This window comes from Coptis chinensis, chromosome 4, assembly GCF_015680905.1.
Source record: "Coptis chinensis isolate HL-2020 chromosome 4, ASM1568090v1, whole genome shotgun sequence".
NCBI lineage: Eukaryota > Viridiplantae > Streptophyta > Magnoliopsida > Ranunculales > Ranunculaceae > Coptis > Coptis chinensis.
Genome location: NC_141459.1, coordinates 100,474,053 through 100,496,040, shown reverse-complemented (window position 1 = coordinate 100,496,040; position 21,988 = coordinate 100,474,053). Strand labels below are relative to the sequence as shown.

The window sequence follows — 21,988 nt, the reverse complement described above, 5'->3', positions numbered from 1 at the left end:
GCTCAATTTATCCTTTTCATTCTAAACATATTTAGGTGGCTCTATATATATCTACGTATAGTTTAACGCAGTCTCAAGGATACCATACAATATCAAACATAACACTATAACTCACTCTAAATAAGATCACAATCACATATTCATCCCAAACTTCCTACCTTTCAATCTTTCTCATTATTACCAGGATGTCTTATGCTCACCATCACTGTGTTAATGATATTATTGGTAATGGCAATTGGAAAATAGTTGTACGAGTTGCTCGAATTTGGGAAACAACTGACTATACAACATATCAATTCAAGAGTTTCGACATGCTACTATTTGATGAACATGTACATATATAATTCGTTTTATTATTTATTCACATTAAACCTATTAAACAACTTAATTATGATTAACATTAATATCTTACTCTAACCCATTTGTTATTTTTCTTACCAATATCAGGCCACATAATACACATAAAAATCCCGTTAAAGCGTTGAAACAAAGTTTAGGACATCAAATCGAAGAAAATCGCATTTACTATATCGAAGGGTTCACTCCTTATAGAGCAGTTAATTCCCGTAATTTAATTCTTTGGAGAATGGATTATATACTTCAAATGGACTACAAAAATTAAACCTCAAAATACGATAATCTTCCATTTCGAATATGCTTTCTCATTCATCCCTTTTCTCGATATACCAAACCAGTTCAATACCGGACATCTAATAGGTCATCAAATATATAATTGATTTCAGCTAAGCTTTTATATATTTTTATACATCAAAATATAATCTAAAAATTTTGATGTCTTTTTACAGATGTAGTTGGATCGAATCCATGTGTGGAACCAAGCAAGATCGATCAAGAAAAATAATGGCTTGATACCGTTATTAAAGAAATTGAACTTCTAAATGAAGAGTAAGTTAACTAATAATACTAATATTACTAACAATTTTTCACTTATATTTTTCTAAATTCATATAGTAACAAAGTTTTTACATGTAGGGGCTATCTGTTAAAAGTTACTCTTTGGGGCAATGCAGCCAAACAACTCGATCGCCACAAAATCTAGAAAAATTCAAATAAATCGATTCTCACTGTTGCTTCTACAGCTCTTAAATATGATAATGGTACTGTCATATATAATCAAATTATTATTATTTTATATATCTACTTTATATATCATAATATATTTTGTACCATCTTTTAAAAATAATATCATCTTTTATATACGACAGGTGAATATGTACTATCCTCTACATCAGCAACAAAGTTTTATCTTAATTTAGACATTCCAGAAGTTGCGATTATTAAAAACAGGTATCATTGCTAAAGCAAAATTAGATTTAAGTTAAACAAATATTTGCAACTTAACATTTTAATGATGAAATTGTCTTCTGTTATATAGTCCAATTCAAAAAGAACCTCAACAATTACAAGTACAACCTCCTCAATCACTATCCCAATCAACTGAAGGTACATCATCGCAGGAGCTAACTACCCTATCTGATATTCTCGAGTCACTAAATGATATTCCGTTACAGGTACTCAAAAAATATATATATAGAATTTTTTTGTTTATATTATGGTTTCAGACATTATTAACGATATTACGTTTAGGTTACTCAATTCAAATGTGAAGCAACTATCTCCACTATACTTTTGATGATGGATGGTTTTATGTTGGATGTATAAGTTGTCCTAAATCGAGTTACTAAGATCAGGATATTCTTTAATGCCCAACGATGGAGTAACTCCTGATAAAAAAAAAGTAATATAACTATACACAGTTAACATCATACATTTTATCACTTATACATACTAAATATTTTCAAATGCTCAGGTACCGTTTGAGAATGGAAATTATCGACGAAACTTCAAAAGCACGAGTTGTTGCATTCCGTGAAGCTGTTACACTTCTACATAAAACTGAAAATGAGCTACATATAATTGAATCACAGGTACAAAGCTACAATTATTTGTCTAAATTTCAACATTTTTTCATTTACAGTAACTTGATGTCTACAATAATTGATTGTATACTGGGACAATGGTCTTTGAAATACTCTTTGGAGCTCTTTCAAAATCTTATTGGATATAAAGCTATCTTTCAACTAAAAATAGATGAGTTCAACAGACAACACAAAAATAGTTTCTTCACTGTTACAAAAATATATCCTATTACAAGAGCTTCATCAAGCAAATAGAATCACAAGAACTTAATCAAGCAAATGGGCTCTCAATCAAGATACTTACACAAAGTCCACTTTGTACTGTTAATATAGTGTGTTAAGTTGTTTTTCTCTCTGCTATCCCATCTGTTAATATAGTGTGTTAAGTTGCTTTTCTCTCTGCTATCTCAGCTGTAATATGTACCTTTTTCACTTAATTATGTTAATTATTAAATATTATGTTTAATTTCTTTTTTCTTTTTTTATCAATCCCTTTTCATGGTCAACATTTTCCCAAACATAATCCACTTACTCCTTCTGAATATATATATACCAATCATAATTTTTGTTTTTTGTTTTTTTTTGTACCTAACTTAAGTAAACTTCCACCTTTGACCTCCTTAATAATATGTTTGCTTTGTCAATACATACTTACACATTAAATTCAATATCAATATTGTAAATTAGTGGTTAACACTTATATTATATTCATTATTGCATCAGACTACCAACTATCTAACACTCTTCCATATAAACCATTACTACATCTAATACTTCCCCTCCCCACAACAATACATACAGCATCAACATTTCAACCTTTTTAAACACACTACTCAAATTCTTAACATGAACAACTTAAATATTCTGCATACTCATAACTTAAATAGCTCCTTTTTAATACGTTCCTTCTTCAACAAGCTTAAACTCCAACTCAGAGCTTTAACCCACTTTTTATTTTCTTCCAAAGCCTTCCACACATCTAAAACAACAACAAAAAAAATATCTATTTATAAATGAAAAAATAAATAAAAAAAATATGAACTATAAAATAAAATCCAATTACTTTTTCAACCCATAAGTATTATTAGCACATAATTTCCCATAGCCACAAGTATGCTTCTCAAAAGAATCCTACAATAAATGATTAAACAAAAACAAACAATTATTACAAGATTTTTTAATCAAAGTAACAATTAAGCAGTATACAATTAAACCCAAAATGTATATGAAGATAACAACGTACTTTGATATCCATAGTCGGCGCCCTTAAAGCTAAAACAACCATTTTCAATTCACCTGTAGGTGAACGAAATTCATACCCTTGATTTTTCTTCTTTCTTTTCTTCCACCCTACCCCAACTCCATTTAAACGTTGCTTTTTAAGCTCACCTACTTTTGATTTACTTAAACCAGCTTTGGATAATCTAAATGCTAAAAATGAGGCGAAAAAAAAAACAAGTTAATAAAAAAAACAAATGCTGCTAACAACATTAAATTCATCAATATGTCAACTTTACTTTTCATGAGTATTAGATTCCTTTTTCTTCTGAAGGGATATCACGCTTTCCTCAAATTTTGTTAAAACAAAAACCATCATCAAGCAACTATATACACTTTTATGAAAGCACAAAAAAAAAAAAAAAAAAAAAAAAAAAAAAAAAAAAAAAAAAAAAACTGTTTATATATTAAACTTACAATCATAAACCAATTGTCATAATTAAGTTGAGTATTTAATGAACATTCACTACTGCTTGAATATTCAAAGACTACTAATCTCAATTGGTTCATTTATACCACCCAATAAATCCTCATCACTACTAATCAAGAGATCTGAATCAGACATTTTTAACTTTATCAGATATAGTAAGTAAACAAATACACAGGAGCAGTGCTATTTTACTTTCCAACCTTCTCTCTAATATATAACAACATCATTTGCATGAAACTAACACCGAATTTTTTTTTCAATCAAATGTTTACAAGTGTTTTACCTTTCATCACGAAGAGAAACAAATGTTAAGGAAATTCTGAAGGTCGCATCACGTGTCAGAAGTAATCAACTGGGCCTTGGACAATCACGTACAAAAGCCCAATTTCTATTTAAAACTCCAAACCCATTTCCTAATAAAACCCACAATATCAGACTTTAACTTCAGCAACCCGGTCATATAAAAAAAAATCGATATATAATCCACGACACTGACTTGAAATCAATTTAACCAAATTAATTGCCCTCCATAACTTTAAACTTTAACGTGCGTAGCACGTGCACTTACCTAGTATATATAATAGGAACTAGGAAGTCTGGAACCTTGTAATTGATTAATGAAAGAAATGTAGTATGAATCCATCTATCTATTAACACTACTAGAGGGCTGTCCTTTACCGTGTTCTCATAGTGCCACGTCATCTTAACAAAAATTAAAAAAAAATTATAGTAATAGCCGCAGAGCGTACCGTTTCACTCACTCTCTATTTCCTTCCCCAAGCATTACAACACGTACTTGAGTAGAAACTACTCGATCCCTCACTGCAAATTCCCTATTTCAATCCCTCACTGATTTCTAATCTGTTATTTTTTTCTTCCCCTTATTTTTCATTTACAGATATACACAGACTCTATAAAAAAAAAATGTGTTCAGTCATTCTATCACCCAAAGCTTACGATTATTTTGTGATATATCGTTATTTATTAATATGTTGGAGTTTATTTGTCGAAACCTGTCTTTGTGATATATGTTGCTGTATCACGGACGTTGTCTGATGATGGACGTAAAATTTTGTTCAATCACTCTGACAAGTGAGAAACTGGGTTATACAAAAAACATTGTTTACAGAGAGGTTTTCAATAATTTTAAAATGTTGCTATTACGAGCTTTACAACCTAATATAGTAGTGTTGCATTCATGGGGTTTCTTTTTTACAGATTCTGGGTCTAATGCCGACGCTGATCAGCCACAACCCTCACATTTGTGAATACAATCCAACTTCTTTTCTTATATTTGGACTTTGCATAATATTCTCAAAGGTATAAAATTCACTTTTGGGCACGTACTGCACTTTACTTACTGGATAAGGTGGCCAATCCTAATACAACAGATGATGCAGGCTTTACTCCATTGCACTATGTTGCTGAAAAAGGTCCTTTTCCTTTGTCAATTTTTCTGTTTCAAATGATGTTCTTTATTGCTTTGAATGACTAACTTGGGTTGGTATTATCACAGGAGACTACCAGTTATTCGAATTCGAATTACTACTTTTGAGAGGTTCTGAGGTGAACATTGACTCAAGTCTTGGAACTCCTCTACAAAGATCGGGTGCTGGAAAGCATGAAGCACTTCAAACATTGTTGAATCACAGTGCTGATGTAAGTTTTCGTTTCATATCTATGTAACTATGTTAATGTAGGCTACACCTTATCGTAGGATCCTAGATATTGTGCAACAGTTTTGAATCCTATCCTATAAAACTTTTTTGTTAGCTTTATATCTATTAGGACATAAATGACAATCATACAGTCTACATTTTTATTTGTTACTAATAATATTACCTCTATCAAAATCAGAATGTTATTTCATTATATTAGCTCTGTCAGTAAAAAAAAATTATAAAAGCTTTGTGTCTTATCTTATGCTATAAGGCTTATAATGTTTTTCACCTTTGTTAAGTTTTTCCAGTTGGAGCTAATATAATGTTTTCCCCCCTCTCCATTAAACTGATGTATGCTATATGTCTATCACAGTGCTTTGACACCCCCGGCAGCTTCTATTCTTGCGGAGTCTTTGAGTTGCATTGACATTTTGGTGCAGGTAAGAAAGTTACCTATTTCATGTGCACAAAAGCCATTTGATCATGACATTTTTTTCATTTGTGCTTACCTGTGTATATGCTCGGCCCGACATTAACGGCGGTATATCCAAGGATGGTCAGACCAGTGAGGACACTCTACTTGCCTTCACTCGGGGAGTGAAGCTGATGATTTGTTGTTGTTACAATGTATAACAGCTTTATTAAAGTGTTTATGTTTATGTGAATATCTTGATGAACCTTGGTATATTCAACAGATTCCTAATCGAATTTTTTGTGTGTAGATGGATGCCACTCCTCCAAATTATTCTTAGGCTTTGTATGAGTAAATTTTCACGGAAGTATGTACCTACCTGAAGAAGGTTGGGTACAACCCTGATGAAATACCCTTTGTTCCCATCTCTGGTTTTAAGGTTGACAACATGATTGAAAGGTCTACCAACCTTGATTGTTCCAAGGGTCCATCCCTCTTTGAGGAACTTGACTTGATCTCAACAAGGTATAAGTATAAGTGTATAACAGCTTTATTGACGTGTTTATGTTTATGTGAATATCTTTATGAAGCTTGGTATATTCAACAGATTCCTAATTGAATCTTGTGTGTGTAGATGGATGCCACTACTACAAATTATTCTAAGGATTGGTATGAGGAAAGTTTCAAGGAAGTCTCTACTTACCTGAAGAAGGTTGGGTACAACCCTGATGAAATACCCTTTGTTCCCATCTCTGGTTTTGAGGTTGACAACATGATTGAAAGGTCTACCAACCTTGATTGTTCCAAGGGCCCATCCCTCCTTGAAGCTTTTTACTTGATCTCAGAACCCAAGAGACCCACAGACAAGCCTCTACATCTCCCACTTCAGGATGTTTACAAGATTGGTAGTATTGGAACTGTGCCGGTTGGTCGTGTCGAGACTGGTTTGATCAAACCTGGTATTGTTATCACCTTTGGCACTATTGGATAGACCACTGAAGTTAAATCAGCCGAAATGCACCATGAGGCTCTTCAGGAACCGCTACCCAGTGACAATGTTGGTTTTAATGTGAAGAATGTTGCTTTCATTCAATTATCGGCGGGTTCAATTGGCGTCTCACAGTAAGTTCTAACTCGCAGCATTCTTTTTCGCAATAGTCTTAAAGTTTAATTCTTATTAAATACATGCTCTTTGCCTTGGTTTGGAGGTATCAACGTTTAGAGTAGAACATTTCATTTTAATTGTGAGTCTAAGGACATCTAATGACCACTTTTCCAACTTAAATTAAGCTTGGTTGTTTCCATATATGTATATGTAGGTATGGAAGGATGGTAGGACTACTCCTAAAGATTCCAGGGACAATCATCTATCTCATACTCCTATACTTCATCTATGATGCCTGTATACTATCCAATTCTTTACTCTGTACAAGAATTCAGATGGCTTAGTATGTAATATATACTTTCATATACAACCGTATCTATATTACTACACTTCTATATCTGTTGTTGCTCTTATGTACTTCCTTAAATGTAAACTCTACCAATTCAAATAGATTAGCCTACGCACAGGCCGAAGAACTAGTAAAGTACTAAATGATATGAACCATTGTTTACTGATATGTACAAACCAAAAAATCAAAATTGGTAGTCCAAAATTACTAGAGAAGGAGCATCTAGCATATTTCTGGTGCATTAATTGATGTGCTAATAGTGGGTCCATTTGTGTATCCACGAACAACATCTTGCAGATTTTGGTGGAAAACACCAACTCGTTCTGCTGATGCTGCTAAATTGCTCTACCTCAGCCTGGTGGTTGTTGATGTTGACCGACTGCTAAGCAAAGAAGATCGGAAGGACTCGTGACTGAGTGGCAATGGTCTGTCTGGAAGTCTGGGTATGTCAATGTCGCCTTCCAACATCTTTAATGCTTCTGAAATAGTAGGCCTAAGAGCAACCATCACATGCGCACAAAGAATCCCAACAAGGACGAATCTCTCCATAACCCCTCTTGGACCTCCATCCCGTATTGATGCGTCAAGTACTTCTGATATATGCCCTGATTTTGTGAGCATCCAGGCCCAATCGGTGATCAGCAGCGACGTCGGAGATGACATATCAAGAACCTTCCTTCCACTCATAGTCTCAAGAATTACAATGCCAAAGCTGTAAACATCGCTTTTCTCTGTTAGCTGCCCATACAGAGCATACTCAGGTGCTAGGTAACCATACGTCCCAGCAACTCGGGTTGTAAGACGAGACTGGTCTTCTTTACATTGTTTGGCCAATCCAAAATCTGCCACCCTTGCCTTCATTTCATTATCAAAGAGTATGTTAGTGGCCTTTATGTCTCTGTGATAGATAGCAGGCTTGATTCCATGATGCAAGTAGGCAAGTCCCTTTGCAACATCTATGATTATGTTCTTCCGTTGAGGCCAACTCAACCAACTTTTGCTATTGTTAATAACTTTGGAGTTGAAAAGATGGTCGTCGAGGCTGCCTTTCGGCATATAATTGTAGACAAGGTACCTTTGTTTACCTTCCAAATCATCACTAGTTGCGCAACAACCCCTAAGAGGGAGGAGATTCCTATGCTTTATGGTGCTGATTATCTCAACCTCATTGAAGAACTCTTCGCCCCTTTTCGAATCCAAATCCATAATCTTCTTCACAGCAACCTTAGTCCCATCTGATAAAGTTCCCTTGTAAACCACTCCATATCCAGCAATCAAGTTTCTCTGGGAAAACCCGTCTGTAGCAAGTTTAACCTCTCCTATCTGGAACCATATAGCACCAGTATGGGGTTTCAAAGTGGCTTTGGCATGGCTCACAAATTTCACATGACCTTCCTTGTGCTTTTGCCGCTTATTCCAAAATCGATAAACCATGACTAGTCCCAATAAGACCATGGCAGCTGCAAAAGCACCAACGACAACTCCAAAGAACAATTTGAAATGTTTACTATCAACACCTTTGGACATCTTTCCAATGGCTGAGCCGGCCAGTTGTAAGCCAAGTATGCATGAAGCAGTTCTAGTATCATCAGGACCAAGTTCGTTGACAATGCCAGCAGCATATAAAACCGTGAAGTAAAAACACTTGTCGCTAGCATTTTTGTCGAAGGACACCAACTGTGAAGTTACCTTCATACCAGCCGCAAGGCATGAGCTGCAAGTGGTCAAGCCCGATACGTCTCCTTTACAAAACTCGTCCAGTTGGATTGTTGCACCCAATCATCTCTTGTAACTATTCCTGCACAACTTGAAGCTTTAATGGCAAACGCGTTTGTATCATTAAAGCATGTCAGCGCCAAGGATTGCTGCAAGGACAATGCCGTAAGCTTAGTTTGGAAATCTCTAATGCAATCAGAGGAAGAAATTGCATTTGGTAGTTGGAACATATTTGTATCTTTGAGATGCTGCGCAAGACCTATACCAAACACGCTGAGTAGAGACTGGCAGCATTGCGTTTGGTTGTCTAAGCACAAAGACTTGTCCCATGGGAAGGTTTCTACATAACTGAAATCGATAGCAGCATCAACGGAAACTAAACAGTAGCAGGCGAGGAAGAGAAGAGAAGGGAAGTTTTGGAGTCAACTTCTGTTGCCGAGAATGGATCCTCAAAACTATATACTGAACCCTTACAAAAATTTGGTTGCAAAATAAAAAATCAACGTTCCACAAAATACCAATGAAATAGCAAACGAAATATTAGCGTGTGGCCTGACTTAATATCTATCCACGTATGTTCAGCCGCCACACTCTCAAAATCCCAGTTTTCAGGCACTTCCTAATTATCCCATTACTATAAACACACCAGAAACGGGTTAAAACACAAAACCATGCCTACTTCTACAATCACAGCTTCCGGTTCCACATCTTTCATCATCAAAAAGGTATCTTGCATGATGAATAAACTTTTCTTTCATACATTTTTCTTATAAAAATCATTTCTTTATTGTTTTTTCTTTAATGTGCAGAAAGAATTGGGTGTGTCTACTTTCTCTTCAACTTCATTTAACATTATTCCTAAAAAAAGATGTTCAAAGAAAGTTGTTTCAGTTATGACACCGACTCAATCTCAACGCCCACCTTCTACTACTGGATCAGTTGAGTTTTTACGATTCTACACTTGTTTTAATTGGATGGGTGTGTTTTGAGTATTTGTTTTAATTGTGATTTTTGTTTGGATGGGTAAAATAGGTGAAAACTGCATTGACAATGACAGAGAAGATATTGGCCAGGGCGTCGGAGAGGTCGGCACTTGTTCCTGGAGAGAATGTTTGGGTGAATGTTGATGTTTTGATGACACATGATGTTTGTGGTCCTGGTACTATTGGCATTTTTAAGAAAGAATTCGGCGAAAATGCTAAGGTAGTATTTTTCAATTGGTGATTGAAACATACACAATGCTTAGTAACTATAGGTCTAATTTGAATATTTCTAAACTGAAAGGTATGGGATCGCGAAAAGATTGTAATAATACCTGATCACTATATATTCACAAGTGATGAGCGTGCCAATCGTAACGTGGACATCTTGCGGGACTTTTGTGGAGAGCAAGATATCAAGTACTTCTATGATATCAAGGATCTTGGTGATTTCAGGGTATGTGTGATCTCTTGTTTTGGTTGTGAACTTGCCACTGATCTTTCCAGCTAAGTGAATTTAATATTCTGCCAGTTTTTTTATCAAGTATTTGTTCAATCGTTTTGCAGGCTAACCCAGATTATAAAGGGGTCTGTCATGTTGCCTTAGCTCAAGAAGGTCATTGTAGGCCTGGGGAGGTCTCTCTCTCTCTCTCTCAGTAGTCTTCTATTATTTTTGTGACCCTTTAATGTTTTTTTTTTTTTAATTTGCCTGCAGGTCCTGCTTGGTACTGACTCACACACATGCAATGCTGGTGCATTTGGCCAGTTCGCTAGTGGAATTGGAAACACTGATGCCGGTTTTGTTATGGGTGCTGGAAAACTCCTTCTAAAGGTATGTTAGTGATTTCTTTGTAGCTTATTGATATTCCAGTCCCATCCGGTCAAGCTATGTATGTGCACACTGCACTCATTTTTTTACAGGTTTAGAGTTTTTCTGAAAGCATAAAAACTGTTGAAACCTAAGTAAGATGGACAATTCATATTCTTGAAAAAAATCTGTGTAGGACACACGGGGCACATTTTCCGTACCATTTCAAACTAGGGTTTCTTCTATACCCTAAAAGACTAAGAAAATAATCTAATAACATAGTTGCAATTTTCAACTCCATGATAAGCCAGTTTCATATTTATTTATTTGTGAGGAGCTGCTTTGTAAGGTCTTGACCCCAAAAATTAGTCTTGTAACTAAAGAATAGTAATATTTTTCATTTCTAATTAGCAGTATCCCCGTGTGCTACTTCATATAGGTCCACTGTCGGACACTGACAAGCGTACCCTGTCAATGTGACTTGGGTTGAAACCAGTTACAGTTGTCTTATATTATGCAATTTCTATGCCAATGTGCCACCGCCTCTTAATTCATATTATTGGTTTTTTTGTTTTTCGTTTGGGTTTGGTGGTGGCATGTTCTGTTTTGTTGATTAGCCATAACAATGCTACATAATCTGTTGTTTTCTCCTTTGTTATGTGACTTATTTCTATGGGTTCTATGCGAACTTCTGGAGTTTGTGCTCTACTTTTACTGTTTATCAATGTCAGCTACTTGCATGTTCTCATTCATTGAGCTGCAGGTTCCCCCAACGTTGAGATTCGTAATGGATGGAGAAATGCCAAGTTATTTACTGGCCAAGGATTTGATCCTGCAGGTGAGTGCATCTGTATTTTTGTTTTCTGAAAGTTTTCCTTTTAGTTTGTGCGAAGGTTACTCAGCTCATGATGAAAAGACATAAGTGATCTCATCATAGCTTTTCCATTCCGTTGTTTCACAATTGCAGATTATTGGTGAAATAAGTGTAGCTGGTGCAACTTACAAGTCGATGGAATTTGTTGGCTCTACTGTTGAAAGTTTGTCTGTGAGTACTTTTAAGGGAATACGTATTGCTATTACCTTCGAAAAGCATAAATAAGTGTTTTGGTATTTATCATGGTCTGGCAGAAGTTATCTTATATTTTTGCTTATATGTCTACAACTGTTTTCCACGCAAAGATGGAAGAGAGGATGACATTGTGCAACATGGTTGTTGAAGCGGGAGGGAAAAATGGTGTTGTCCCTGCTGACAGTAATGATTATATAAGTACCTTGAGGTTAGTGCAGCCAGCGGCTATTGGATGTGTATTGAGTTTCTATGCATGTTATCGGAAAAAAAAATTGGGTTACTATGCATAATCTTTTATTGAAAAAGAAAGAAGCTAATCTCTTACTTTATCAGTTATGTGGGTAATATGTCTAATACTGTTTAAATATTACACAGGGCAAGACATCAGTGGAATATCAACCAGTGTATAGCGATGACGAGGCAAGGTAATTGAAAGTTTAAATCCTGTGTAGTTAATTGTGTGTTTTGTTCTGAATGTCTTAGTAAAGAAGAGAATTATTGTTTTGCTGTCAATTGTGTTCTGATTAAGAAGTCTACCCTAGGAACTCCCATTTAACATTGCCACACCATGTTTCTGAAATAGCAACATGCTTAACCAAGATATATTCAAATTATCCACATATTTGTTTCACAATGTAAGCAATCACCACTCAGCCCATCAAAATTTCAAATTGGATCTCAAAAACCTGGCTTGACTAGGCCTTACATTTCCATTTTAAAATTTTGTTCCTGGTCTTAATAGCTCTTGGCCTTACTAGCTGATTGGGTGTGACTTGTTTTATTTTTTCTAACTTCTTAAACTTTAGGAGCATCCAACTCAAAGCCAAATGGTGATGAGTGACGAGGCCATTACTGTAATGCAAGGCATTCAATGTCCCATGTAGGTCTATACTAAACATCTCAACATAACTATTTGTGAAAATTTGCCCCATTTTCCAACTCTGCTTCTTAGGAATGCAATAATCTGATGAGATATGATGTGATTTCGTTGTAGAAGTAAGATTTGATACTATATATGTAGTTATGCCCTGATATGTTTATATCTGTCTATAGGTTTCTCTCGGAGTACAGATTTGATGTTTCCAAACTAGAACCGTTGGTGGCTAAGGTGAGTGATTGCAGTAGACTTGTTGCTTTGTGAATATAGATATTCAAAAATGGATCTCTTTTAGGAATGATTCATTCATTAATATGTTCATGTCACAGTTCTTGTGTTTGTTAATGTTGCTTGCCTTTAGTATTGCCTCAAAACCTTATTATTTCCATTATGTCTGTAGCCTCATTCTCCCGATAATCGTGCTTTGGCAAGAGAATGCAAAGATGTGAAAATAGACAGAGTTTATATAGGCTCATGTACCGGTGGAAAGACAGAGGATTTTTTTGCTGTGGCAAAACTTTTCCAAGCATCGGTAAGAAGTCATTTATCTCCCTGGTTTTTCTTACCATTGTTTTTCTGTTAACTGTATGTCATAGCTTATGCTGCCATCTAAACCATATTTTCTACCATCAAATGGTCTGGTGAAAATACGTGTCTGGTGAAGATTGAACAAAATTATGCACATAATACTTTTCCTTCTCTTTTGCTATTTTTTCATGTTCAACGTTGTCAATCTGGTTCTTCTGACACACTAGAAACACTTACTCAATGACCATTTGTTTATGCAAATGTTTTGTTTGGCAATCTGATGTTATATATTTAATTTAATTGGGTGTAGCAGGGATTTTAAAAAAAAGGCAAGTGGAGGGAACATTTTATTTCTGCGATACTGTCTATTTTGTCAACCATGCTGGAATCAGCTTCGAACTTTCTTCCAATCTTTGTTTATGTTTTTGCTGTAGATTTGTAGGTCTTTTGACCATGTTTTTTTTTTTTTTTTATCTCTCTTCATATACTGGAAATTGACATTTAATTCATGAAGGAAACCAAAACAAAATGTCTATGTATATTGCTACTATATGATAAGTTTGATTCATGTCTGAAATTGAACAACTTCAACTGAATCTGGACCAATGTATCAACAAGACACATACCATATTTGTTTTATGGACATTGTAAGAATTATGTATGCAACTATCTATATTAGGTTCACAATTATTTTTTCCTTCATTTTTTTAAGCACCAAATTCTTGCCTTATGTGCAGGGCAAAAAGGTCAAAGTGCCAACTTTTATTGTACCTGCTACGCAAAAGGTTACTAGTCTTCCTTTTCTGCTTCTGATTTTATACTGGAATTACAGTTAAAATATCCACTTTAACGAAATTCTTTTTGAATGTGCTAGGTTTGGATGGATATATATAGCATTCCTGTCCCGGGATCTGGTGGAAAGACTTGCTCACAAATATTTGAAGAAGCTGGTTGTGATACACCTGCAAGTCCTAGCTGTGGTGCTTGTTTGGGTGGCCCGAGGGATACTTATGCTCGCATGAACGAACCTCAGGCAAGTCATATAATGTCTATGAACTGTTTGTTTTCTGTGAGAGTCATAAAGTACTTGGTATAAGTCACACTGGATAACCAATTTGGGATCGTCAGTTGAAGTGACTCTGTTCTCCAAACCCATTTTCTTATCAAGTGAGATAGATCAGCAAATACATGACTTGCTACATACTTTTTAGTGCACATTGAATTGTACTACGATTTATTGCCTTTATACCTTTAGTGGACTAACAGGATGCTCGTCGGCTGGAATTTATACAAGCATTGCATCCATGTAGCCAGTTCATATGTAGTCAAAATAAAGAAGTGACTTGATGTGTTCAAAAGATCCTTTTAAAGTAGAAATCCTGATGATAATATAAAAAGGTTGCTGGAGCCGGTAATGACCTGGGCTTATGACGATAGCCTTTTGGCGTGATCAGATACAGATAATTATAAATTAAAATAAGAAAAATACAATGAGAATAGAATTTAGGTTATAACTTATCAAAGAAGATGGACTTTGTTTCATTATATCTTTTTCTCATAGGAGTTTGATTTACATGTTAATTTCACTTGGGACTTGGTTGCATCTCAGTGCACACCACACGATAATTCAGTTTCATGCTTTGAGGCATCTAATCTTATACACACCCAGTTCTCCAGATATGAAATTTCTAAAAGGAAAGTTACTGAAGGAAATAGAGGGTCACAAAACAATGCCATAATTCTTTAGATCATGAATCAAGTAACTAACCAAAGACAGTCCTTCTACTGAACAGTGAACACCTTTATGGTGAGATTCAGCTCTGAACCAATTGCATTGCAGCTTTTACTTTAGTTTAGTTTTATCTTGAATGTCCATGATGGTGCTTCCAATGCTAGTGAAAAATCCAATTTATGAATCTTTAATTGAATTTGTTAAGGTGGGTGATCTATTATGTGAAGACACCTTAAACTGTTACTCTTTTACAGGTTTGTGTCTCAACGACGAATAGGAATTTCCCTGGTCGAATGGGACATAAAGAAGGCCAGATATATCTGGCTTCCCCATACACCGCAGCAGCATCTGCTCTGACAGGCTTCGTCACTGACCCAAGGGAGTTTTTGCAGTAACGGAAGATAAATAGCTCATCAGTTAATGATTGGTAGGCTGTGCTTACCTTTCTCTTGATATAAGCCACGAGAGAGATGACTTGTAGCAGAGGTGGATCTTTTGTCTGTTGTAATCTTATTTCCGAACTTGGAATTGTATAAACGTAATAAAAGGAAATAGTAAAAACTAATAATTCACACTGGTGTAAAATGCATAGTAGTTATGTTTTGACGTAATAAAAGGAAATAGTAAAAACTAAGAATTCGTACTGGTGTAAAATGCATGGTGTTCTTGATTTTAAATTTGTTGCCGAAAAGATGATGCAGCTTGTGAATCAGAAATGAAGTGTGTAATGCTAAAAAGAAACTCCTTAAAGAGTTGAAGGGTTGCATAGATGCCACATTGCCACCCATGAAATGACATGTGCCAACCATTTTCATCTGAAAGTGTCACTACTGACTATCACTCTCAAGTCTCAAAAAGAAAATATTTACAGAACCAGCTCTACGGATTTCGATAGGTCTGATTTCTGAAGGGTGATTCTCAACATTTGCTTTTTGAGGCAATTTTCCAAGCGAACGCATGGATCAAAAGACAGATTCAAGGTACAGAGGATTCTTTCTTAACATTCATTGTTGCCTTAAAGAGTTTAGATTTGCAAGTTAACTGAAAGCCCAGGTGTATTTCAGGGCTAGGCTAGATTATAAATTTCAGTTTATAACGTATGCTAGTGTGTAACTTGAAGATGGGTTCAGATCATGTACTGATGTGCAAACATCAAATAGCTTAAGAAATGTACGCCAGTCTGCAAAATCGTTAAAGAATTCGCGATGTGATAAATTGAATTTCCTGTTCGAGTAGATAGTGAAAAATTATGGATTTTCGTCTAGTAATGTACGTCAACATTCACCAGCCACAGAGCCATATTTGGGAGTAGGGGGGAGGTTATAGATTTAATAGTATGAGGAAGCAATGAAGATTTGTGTTAACATCTCCTTGTTAATATTTTAGTGAATCCACTATGTCCATGAGCCTGCATGAATTTTCACCGGCAAATTATCATAACCATCATTGAACCATAACCATCATTCTAATGGAGCTCTTCATAGCTTTTCCAAAGATTCACAATTGTAATAATAGTAGGTGCTGTTGTTAAAGAATCACAAGTCCCACATAGGTGAAAGGCCCACTTTTCCACCATCATCAAATCATCAGTGGAAGATGTGATTTCAAATCAAATAATGCCATGTGGAAGCAGGTAGTAAGCACCCTTCCAACTCAATAAGGGTGCAAGATAACTATTAATAACTCAAAATATGCTGCTTCTCTATACCTGGGCTTCTAATAATGGACCAAAGTTCTTCCCAAGGAAGCTGCCATTTCACATGGCTACCATCTTCTTATAATGTTCATAAACAATTTTTTAACCTTCACTTGTACTGGTTCATTTTATAATGGACTTAGCCAGATGTGTGCATGTGAAACCCAGAGCGTTTGTGAATTGTGATACAGGAATAGGAATGGCGGTTGGTGGGCCCACAACCAGTGCAGGCCATCTTCAATCATTGTTGATGGGGATAATCTCTTTTAGTGTTGCACCATTTTCTTCACTTCCATTATATCTGTACCGTGTTTGTGATAAAAAAGACTAAATAAATGAAATTATCTTGCTCTGATTCTATATGCGCTTGCTTATAACATGAAAAGATTCTGCTTTATTCACCCATTATTAAGTCTATGCCTTGCAAATTATTGGCTGGTGAGTGATTTTTTGGTGAAAGTGTTAATCTATTTTTCAAGTTTGCAATTACTTTAGTTTCAGTAAATTGGTGCTATATTATTGTGGGGAGAAAGAGAGATTTTTCGCCTAGATGGATTTTCGCCCACAATGTCTAAGAGTGCCATTGCGCGACAAATGCATGCATCATTTCATTTTCTATTGGATTCCGTTTGGCATTGGATTGAAGCATCCATAGTCCCTTAAGGACCCTTAACGCCAATTATTCATTTTTTAATATATGAGTTCAACTATGTAATATATATGTGTGTGTAGTTCACCTATTAAACAGTTAAAAAGGAACTTAATTATACAAATCAAAAGTACAACAGCTAACTAGTGGAGTAGTGGTCCAAATATGTGATCATTCTCTTGAGAGTTGTGATTTAACAGTTACCAATTATTAGAGAAAGATTACACCTGAATCATTTATGTGCAACTTTAGATTTGAAATTCCATGTAAAGTAGTAACTTTTATTTATAAATTTTGATGAAAACTATACTCTATTCAATCTTCTAACTGAAGTCTGTTAAAAAATTTATTTTTCCGAGAGGATAGTACTGCTTGATGCTGATTAGTTGATTCAATCCAAACAATATTGAAGAGTGAAGACTCGAAGTATGCATAGGTGCTCACATTGTTAAATAGACAAATCACCTGTAAGAGCAAAACTGATGAACCTGAAAACTGAATAAAAAATAGGCCAAAAGTACAGTAAGAAAGTTTTAAAATTAAACGTTTATGATTAACATGTAGTTAAGTTAGTTTGACAATGATCATAGAAGGAAAATATGAAGACAATGTGATTAACATGAATACATTCTCTCCATGTTTGATGTCTGGAAAGGTTTATATAACTCCAAAATCTCCAGACATTTATGCAAAACAACAGCTGTTGCAGAACCCAAGATTGCACGACATATTTTCCATATTATAACCAATCTTCTCTTATTGTCAATAGAACAGTGTTTTCAAATCCTGTTCTGCCTCCTCTCTTGTTATTGCAAAGACGCAAGCTAAAATGGCTCAGAACCTAGCAGAAAGAAGGGGAGAAGAACAATAAAATGAAGACCTCATTAGTGTTCTTCCTCTTTCACATTAGCCTTTCTATGGTTTTAGCAAATGGCGCAAGCTCAAATGTTTCAAACGATGCTGTATCAGCCTTGTTATTGATAAAAGCAGATATTATAGACCCGATGGATCGCCTTGGAGATTGGAAGTTGCCAGGCAATGGAGTGAAGAATCATTTAGTCCATTGCAATTGGACTGGAGTTTGGTGCAACTCAAATGGTGCAGTCGAGAAGCTTGATCTTTCCTACATGAATCTCAGTGGCCGCATTACGGATGACATCCAGCAGCTACACGGTCTAACTGTTCTAAATCTATGCTGCAATGGGTTCTCATCGTCATTACCGAAATCAATATACAGTCTCACATTTCTAATGAGTTTCGATGTCAGCCAGAATAACTTTATCGGTGCGTTTCCTGTTGGTCTTGGAATGGCACGAGGATTAAAAATTGTCAATGCGTCGAGTAATAACTTTTCAGGCCTGTTACCTGAAGACCTTGCAAATGCTACCTTGCTTGAAATCCTAGATCTCAGAGGGGCTTCTTTGAAGGTTCAGTTCCATTGGCTTACAAGAATCTGCAAAACTTGAAGTTTCTTGGTCTTTCAGGTAATAATCTCTCTGGTCATATACCAAGTGAGCTTGGGCAGCTTAAATCTTTAGAGAGTATCATTCTAGGATATAATGCATTTGAAGGTGAAATTCCAGCTGAGTTTGGTTATCTCACCAATCTTCAGTATCTCGACTTGGCGGTGGGAAGTCTCAGTGGACGGATTCCAGCCGAACTGGGGAGGCTAAAGCAATTGAATACGATTTTTCTATATAAAAACAACTTTGAAGGTGATATCCCACGTGAAATCGGAAACTGCTCATCATTAGTGTTCTTGGATTTGTCTGAGAATCAGTTATTTGGAAAGATTCCAGCAGAGTTAGGCTACTTGAAGAATTTGCAGCTCTTGAATGTCATGTCCAACCAATTAACAGGTCACATTCCTACTGAACTTGGTGAACTAACCAAGATAGAGGTGCTTGAGCTATGGAACAATTCTCTGTCAGGTCCCTTGCCAGCAAATCTTGGACGGAACACGCCTTTGCAGTGGTTAGATGTATCGTCAAATTCGTTGTCTGGTGAAATCCCCTCTAGTTTGTGCGATAGCGATAATCTCACTAAACTCATTCTCTTCAATAATGCCTTCTCTGGTCCAATCCCGTTCGGTCTATCTACATGTCTCTCCTTAGTCCGAGTTCGTATGCAGAATAACCTCATTTCTGGCACTATTCCATCTGGACTAGGCAAACTCGAGAAACTTCAGCGTTTGGAGTTGGCAAACAATAGTCTTAGTGGCGATATACCAGGTAACATTGCATTGTCCATATCACTAACCTTTATTGATCTCTCTCAAAATAGCTTTCAGTCATCACTTCCTTCCAGCATTCTTTCTATCCCAAATCTTCAAAGTTTCATGGCCTCAGATAATAATTTGGAAGGCCAAATCCCAGACCAATTCCAGGAGTCCCCTTCACTCACTGTGCTTGATCTATCAACAAACCATCTCACTGGAAGCATTCCAGCAAGCATTGCCTCTTGTCAGAAGATGGTGACTCTAAACCTTCAGAACAATCTGTTCACAGGGGAGATTCCTAGTGCCATTGCCATGATGCCAACTCTAGCTATTCTTGATCTGTCCAAGAATTCCTTGACTGGTACCGTACCACAAAATTTTGGCAGCTCACCAGCGTTAGAAGCAGTCAATATCTCATATAACAAGCTTGAAGGTCCACTTCCGACAAGTGGAGTGTTAAGAACTATCAACTTGGATGACGTTGCGGGCAATCCAGGCCTCTGTGGAGGCGTACTACCACCATGTTCTCACAGTTATGCCATAACATCGTCAAAAAGACAAAACGTCCACATCAAACACATAATCGCAGGATGGCTCGTGGGTATTTCAGTGCTTCTGAGTATAGGAACAGCAGTTTTATATGGGCGGTGGCTGTACAATAGGTGGTACTTGAACAGTGGTTGTTTTGAAGCTCAATTTAAGGTTGAAAGCGGGGAGTGGCCATGGAGGATGTCTGCATTTCAAAGAATTGGCTTCACTAGTAGTGACATACTAGCATGCATCAAAGAGTCAAATGTGATTGGCATGGGTGCCACAGGGATCGTCTACAAGGCAGAGTTGCAACGGCCACATTCCATTGTGGCTGTTAAGAAGTTGTGGGCTTCACAGGCTGATATTGAGACTGGAAGTGCGAATGATCTACTAGCAGAGGTGAATCTTCTAGGGAGGCTTCGACATCGGAACATTGTTCGGCTGTTGGGTTATCTTCACAATGACTCTGATGTGATGATACTATATGAGTACATGCGAAATGGAAGCCTTGGTGAAATGCTACATGGGAAACAAGCTAGGAAATCGTCAATAGATTGGGTTTCACGATACAATATTGCACTTGGCGTCGCTCAAGGACTAGCCTATCTCCACCACGACTGCAATCCTCCAATCATCCACAGGGATGTTAAGTCTAACAACATTCTACTTGATGAAAACCTTGAGGCTAGAATTGCTGATTTTGGAATTGCAAGGATGATGATTCATAAGAATGAGACCGTATCAATGGTTGCCGGCTCCTATGGATACATTGCACCAGGTAAATCAATTGTGAATATCTCCATTTTGTTATTTTGAAAAAATCCAACCGTTGGCAAAATAAGTTGAGCTTTTAGGTTGATAGAAGAAAGTTTGCACCAAGTTCTGTTGCAAGAATGCGAGATATAACAGAATCACATTATTACTAGCTAGTATGGTCCAATTCCAAATTAATAGCTCCTACCTAGCTTAATGTTAATAGTCACTGATTGCAATATTGAGTACTTGAGATGGCTGAAATTCAACCTATAATTTTGTGTCTGGATTCTTCCATTGCAGAATACGGATACACATTGAAGGTAGATGAAAAGAGTGATGTCTATAGTTTTGGGGTCGTGCTTATGGAGCTTCTTTTGGGAAAAAGACCGGTGGATCCTGAATTTGGTGAGTCAATGAACATTGTTGAATGGATTCGTGGGAAGGTCAGAAACAAAGATGCCTTGGAAGAATCACTCGATGCCGATGTAGGCGCTCAATGCAAACTTGTTCAGGAAGAAATGCTCTTAGTCCTAAGAATAGCACTTCTATGTACAGCTAAGCTACCAAAGGACAGACCCTCAATGAGAGATGTGATAACAATGCTTGGTGAAGCAAAACCAAGAAGGAAAAGCATTAGTAACAATGGTAGTAACTACTATAATAACAAAGAGAAACCAATCTTTAGTACCTCACCAGTAGCAGGCCTTCTATATTAATAGTTAACAAAATTATGTTTCTAGAGCCATTTCCTTCAATATATTTCTTTCTTCCAAGTTTGTATTATCTCATTTCAAGTCGGTGGTACAACTGTTTCTCATTCTGTACAAATAATAAAATTTCATTTCTCTCGTATTGCCAAGTGTTAATTATACTCTATAGCCACTGGATTATTGTTTACAAAAACTCTGGCCGGGTTCATTAAAACTTTAAAACCAATTCAGGCCACTGCAATATAAGTATATAACCAAAACAAATGTGACACAATCCTTTTCCATCGGACAAGTGGGTAATAACGGTAATACCAGTATATCACGTAGATAGCTCACTTTTGATCGAGTCTGCATTATCGTTGATAACGTGGCCACAATCCATTATCGTTCTCCATTATCGTTCTCTAACCTCAATTTCAGACAACAAACTTTTGTTCTATACACTAACAGCGTAGACCTCAATTCTAAAAGACATATTAATCATTGGGTAGAACAACGGGAACAGGCACAAACACAAAATTAGTGTGTTCCAACGTATTTAGT

At 36.2% G+C, this 21,988-nt stretch overlaps 2 protein-coding genes, 1 long non-coding RNA gene and 2 pseudogenes across 5 annotated transcripts; 3 read left to right on the top strand and 2 right to left on the bottom strand.

Annotated features, from left to right (window-relative positions):
• Positions 1-2,406: 2,406 nt before the first annotated feature.
• On the bottom strand, positions 2,407-3,511 carry LOC147506241 (uncharacterized). Its single transcript, XR_015193659.1, has 4 exons — positions 3,458-3,511; positions 3,184-3,371; positions 3,004-3,071; positions 2,407-2,919 (listed from the first exon to the last, which is right to left on the bottom strand). It is a non-coding gene; the product is annotated as an uncharacterized LOC147506241 (long non-coding RNA).
• Positions 3,512-4,370: 859 nt separating this feature from the next.
• Positions 4,371-7,191, top strand: LOC147506240 (elongation factor 1-alpha-like; annotated as a pseudogene). Its single transcript, XR_015193657.1, has 7 exons — positions 4,371-4,781; positions 4,867-4,968; positions 5,049-5,081; positions 5,165-5,307; positions 6,032-6,246; positions 6,356-6,843; positions 7,041-7,191. The product of XR_015193657.1 is annotated as an elongation factor 1-alpha-like (transcript).
• A 108-nt stretch (positions 7,192-7,299) lies between these two features.
• LOC147506239 (putative receptor-like protein kinase At1g11050 pseudogene) lies at positions 7,300-9,310 on the bottom strand (annotated as a pseudogene). Its single transcript, XR_015221133.1, has one exon. The product of XR_015221133.1 is annotated as a putative receptor-like protein kinase At1g11050 pseudogene (transcript).
• A 142-nt stretch (positions 9,311-9,452) lies between these two features.
• On the top strand, positions 9,453-15,539 carry LOC147506238 (3-isopropylmalate dehydratase large subunit, chloroplastic-like). The gene is given in 16 exon segments (XM_086558484.1): positions 9,453-9,616; positions 9,701-9,829; positions 9,924-10,094; positions 10,176-10,328; positions 10,439-10,507; positions 10,587-10,703; positions 11,443-11,517; positions 11,647-11,724; positions 11,859-11,936; positions 11,939-11,956; positions 12,124-12,173; positions 12,802-12,856; positions 13,026-13,157; positions 13,891-13,938; positions 14,028-14,186; positions 15,140-15,539. Coding segments are annotated over 16 exon segments (1,527 nt in total). The 5' UTR covers positions 9,453-9,562; the 3' UTR covers positions 15,281-15,539.
• Positions 15,540-17,756: 2,217 nt separating this feature from the next.
• On the top strand, positions 17,757-21,585 carry LOC147506237 (uncharacterized). The gene is given in 3 exon segments (XM_086558483.1): positions 17,757-18,640; positions 18,643-20,757; positions 21,036-21,585. Coding segments are annotated over 3 exon segments (3,069 nt in total). The 5' UTR covers positions 17,757-18,102; the 3' UTR covers positions 21,452-21,585.
• The last annotated feature ends 403 nt before the right edge of the window (positions 21,586-21,988 follow it).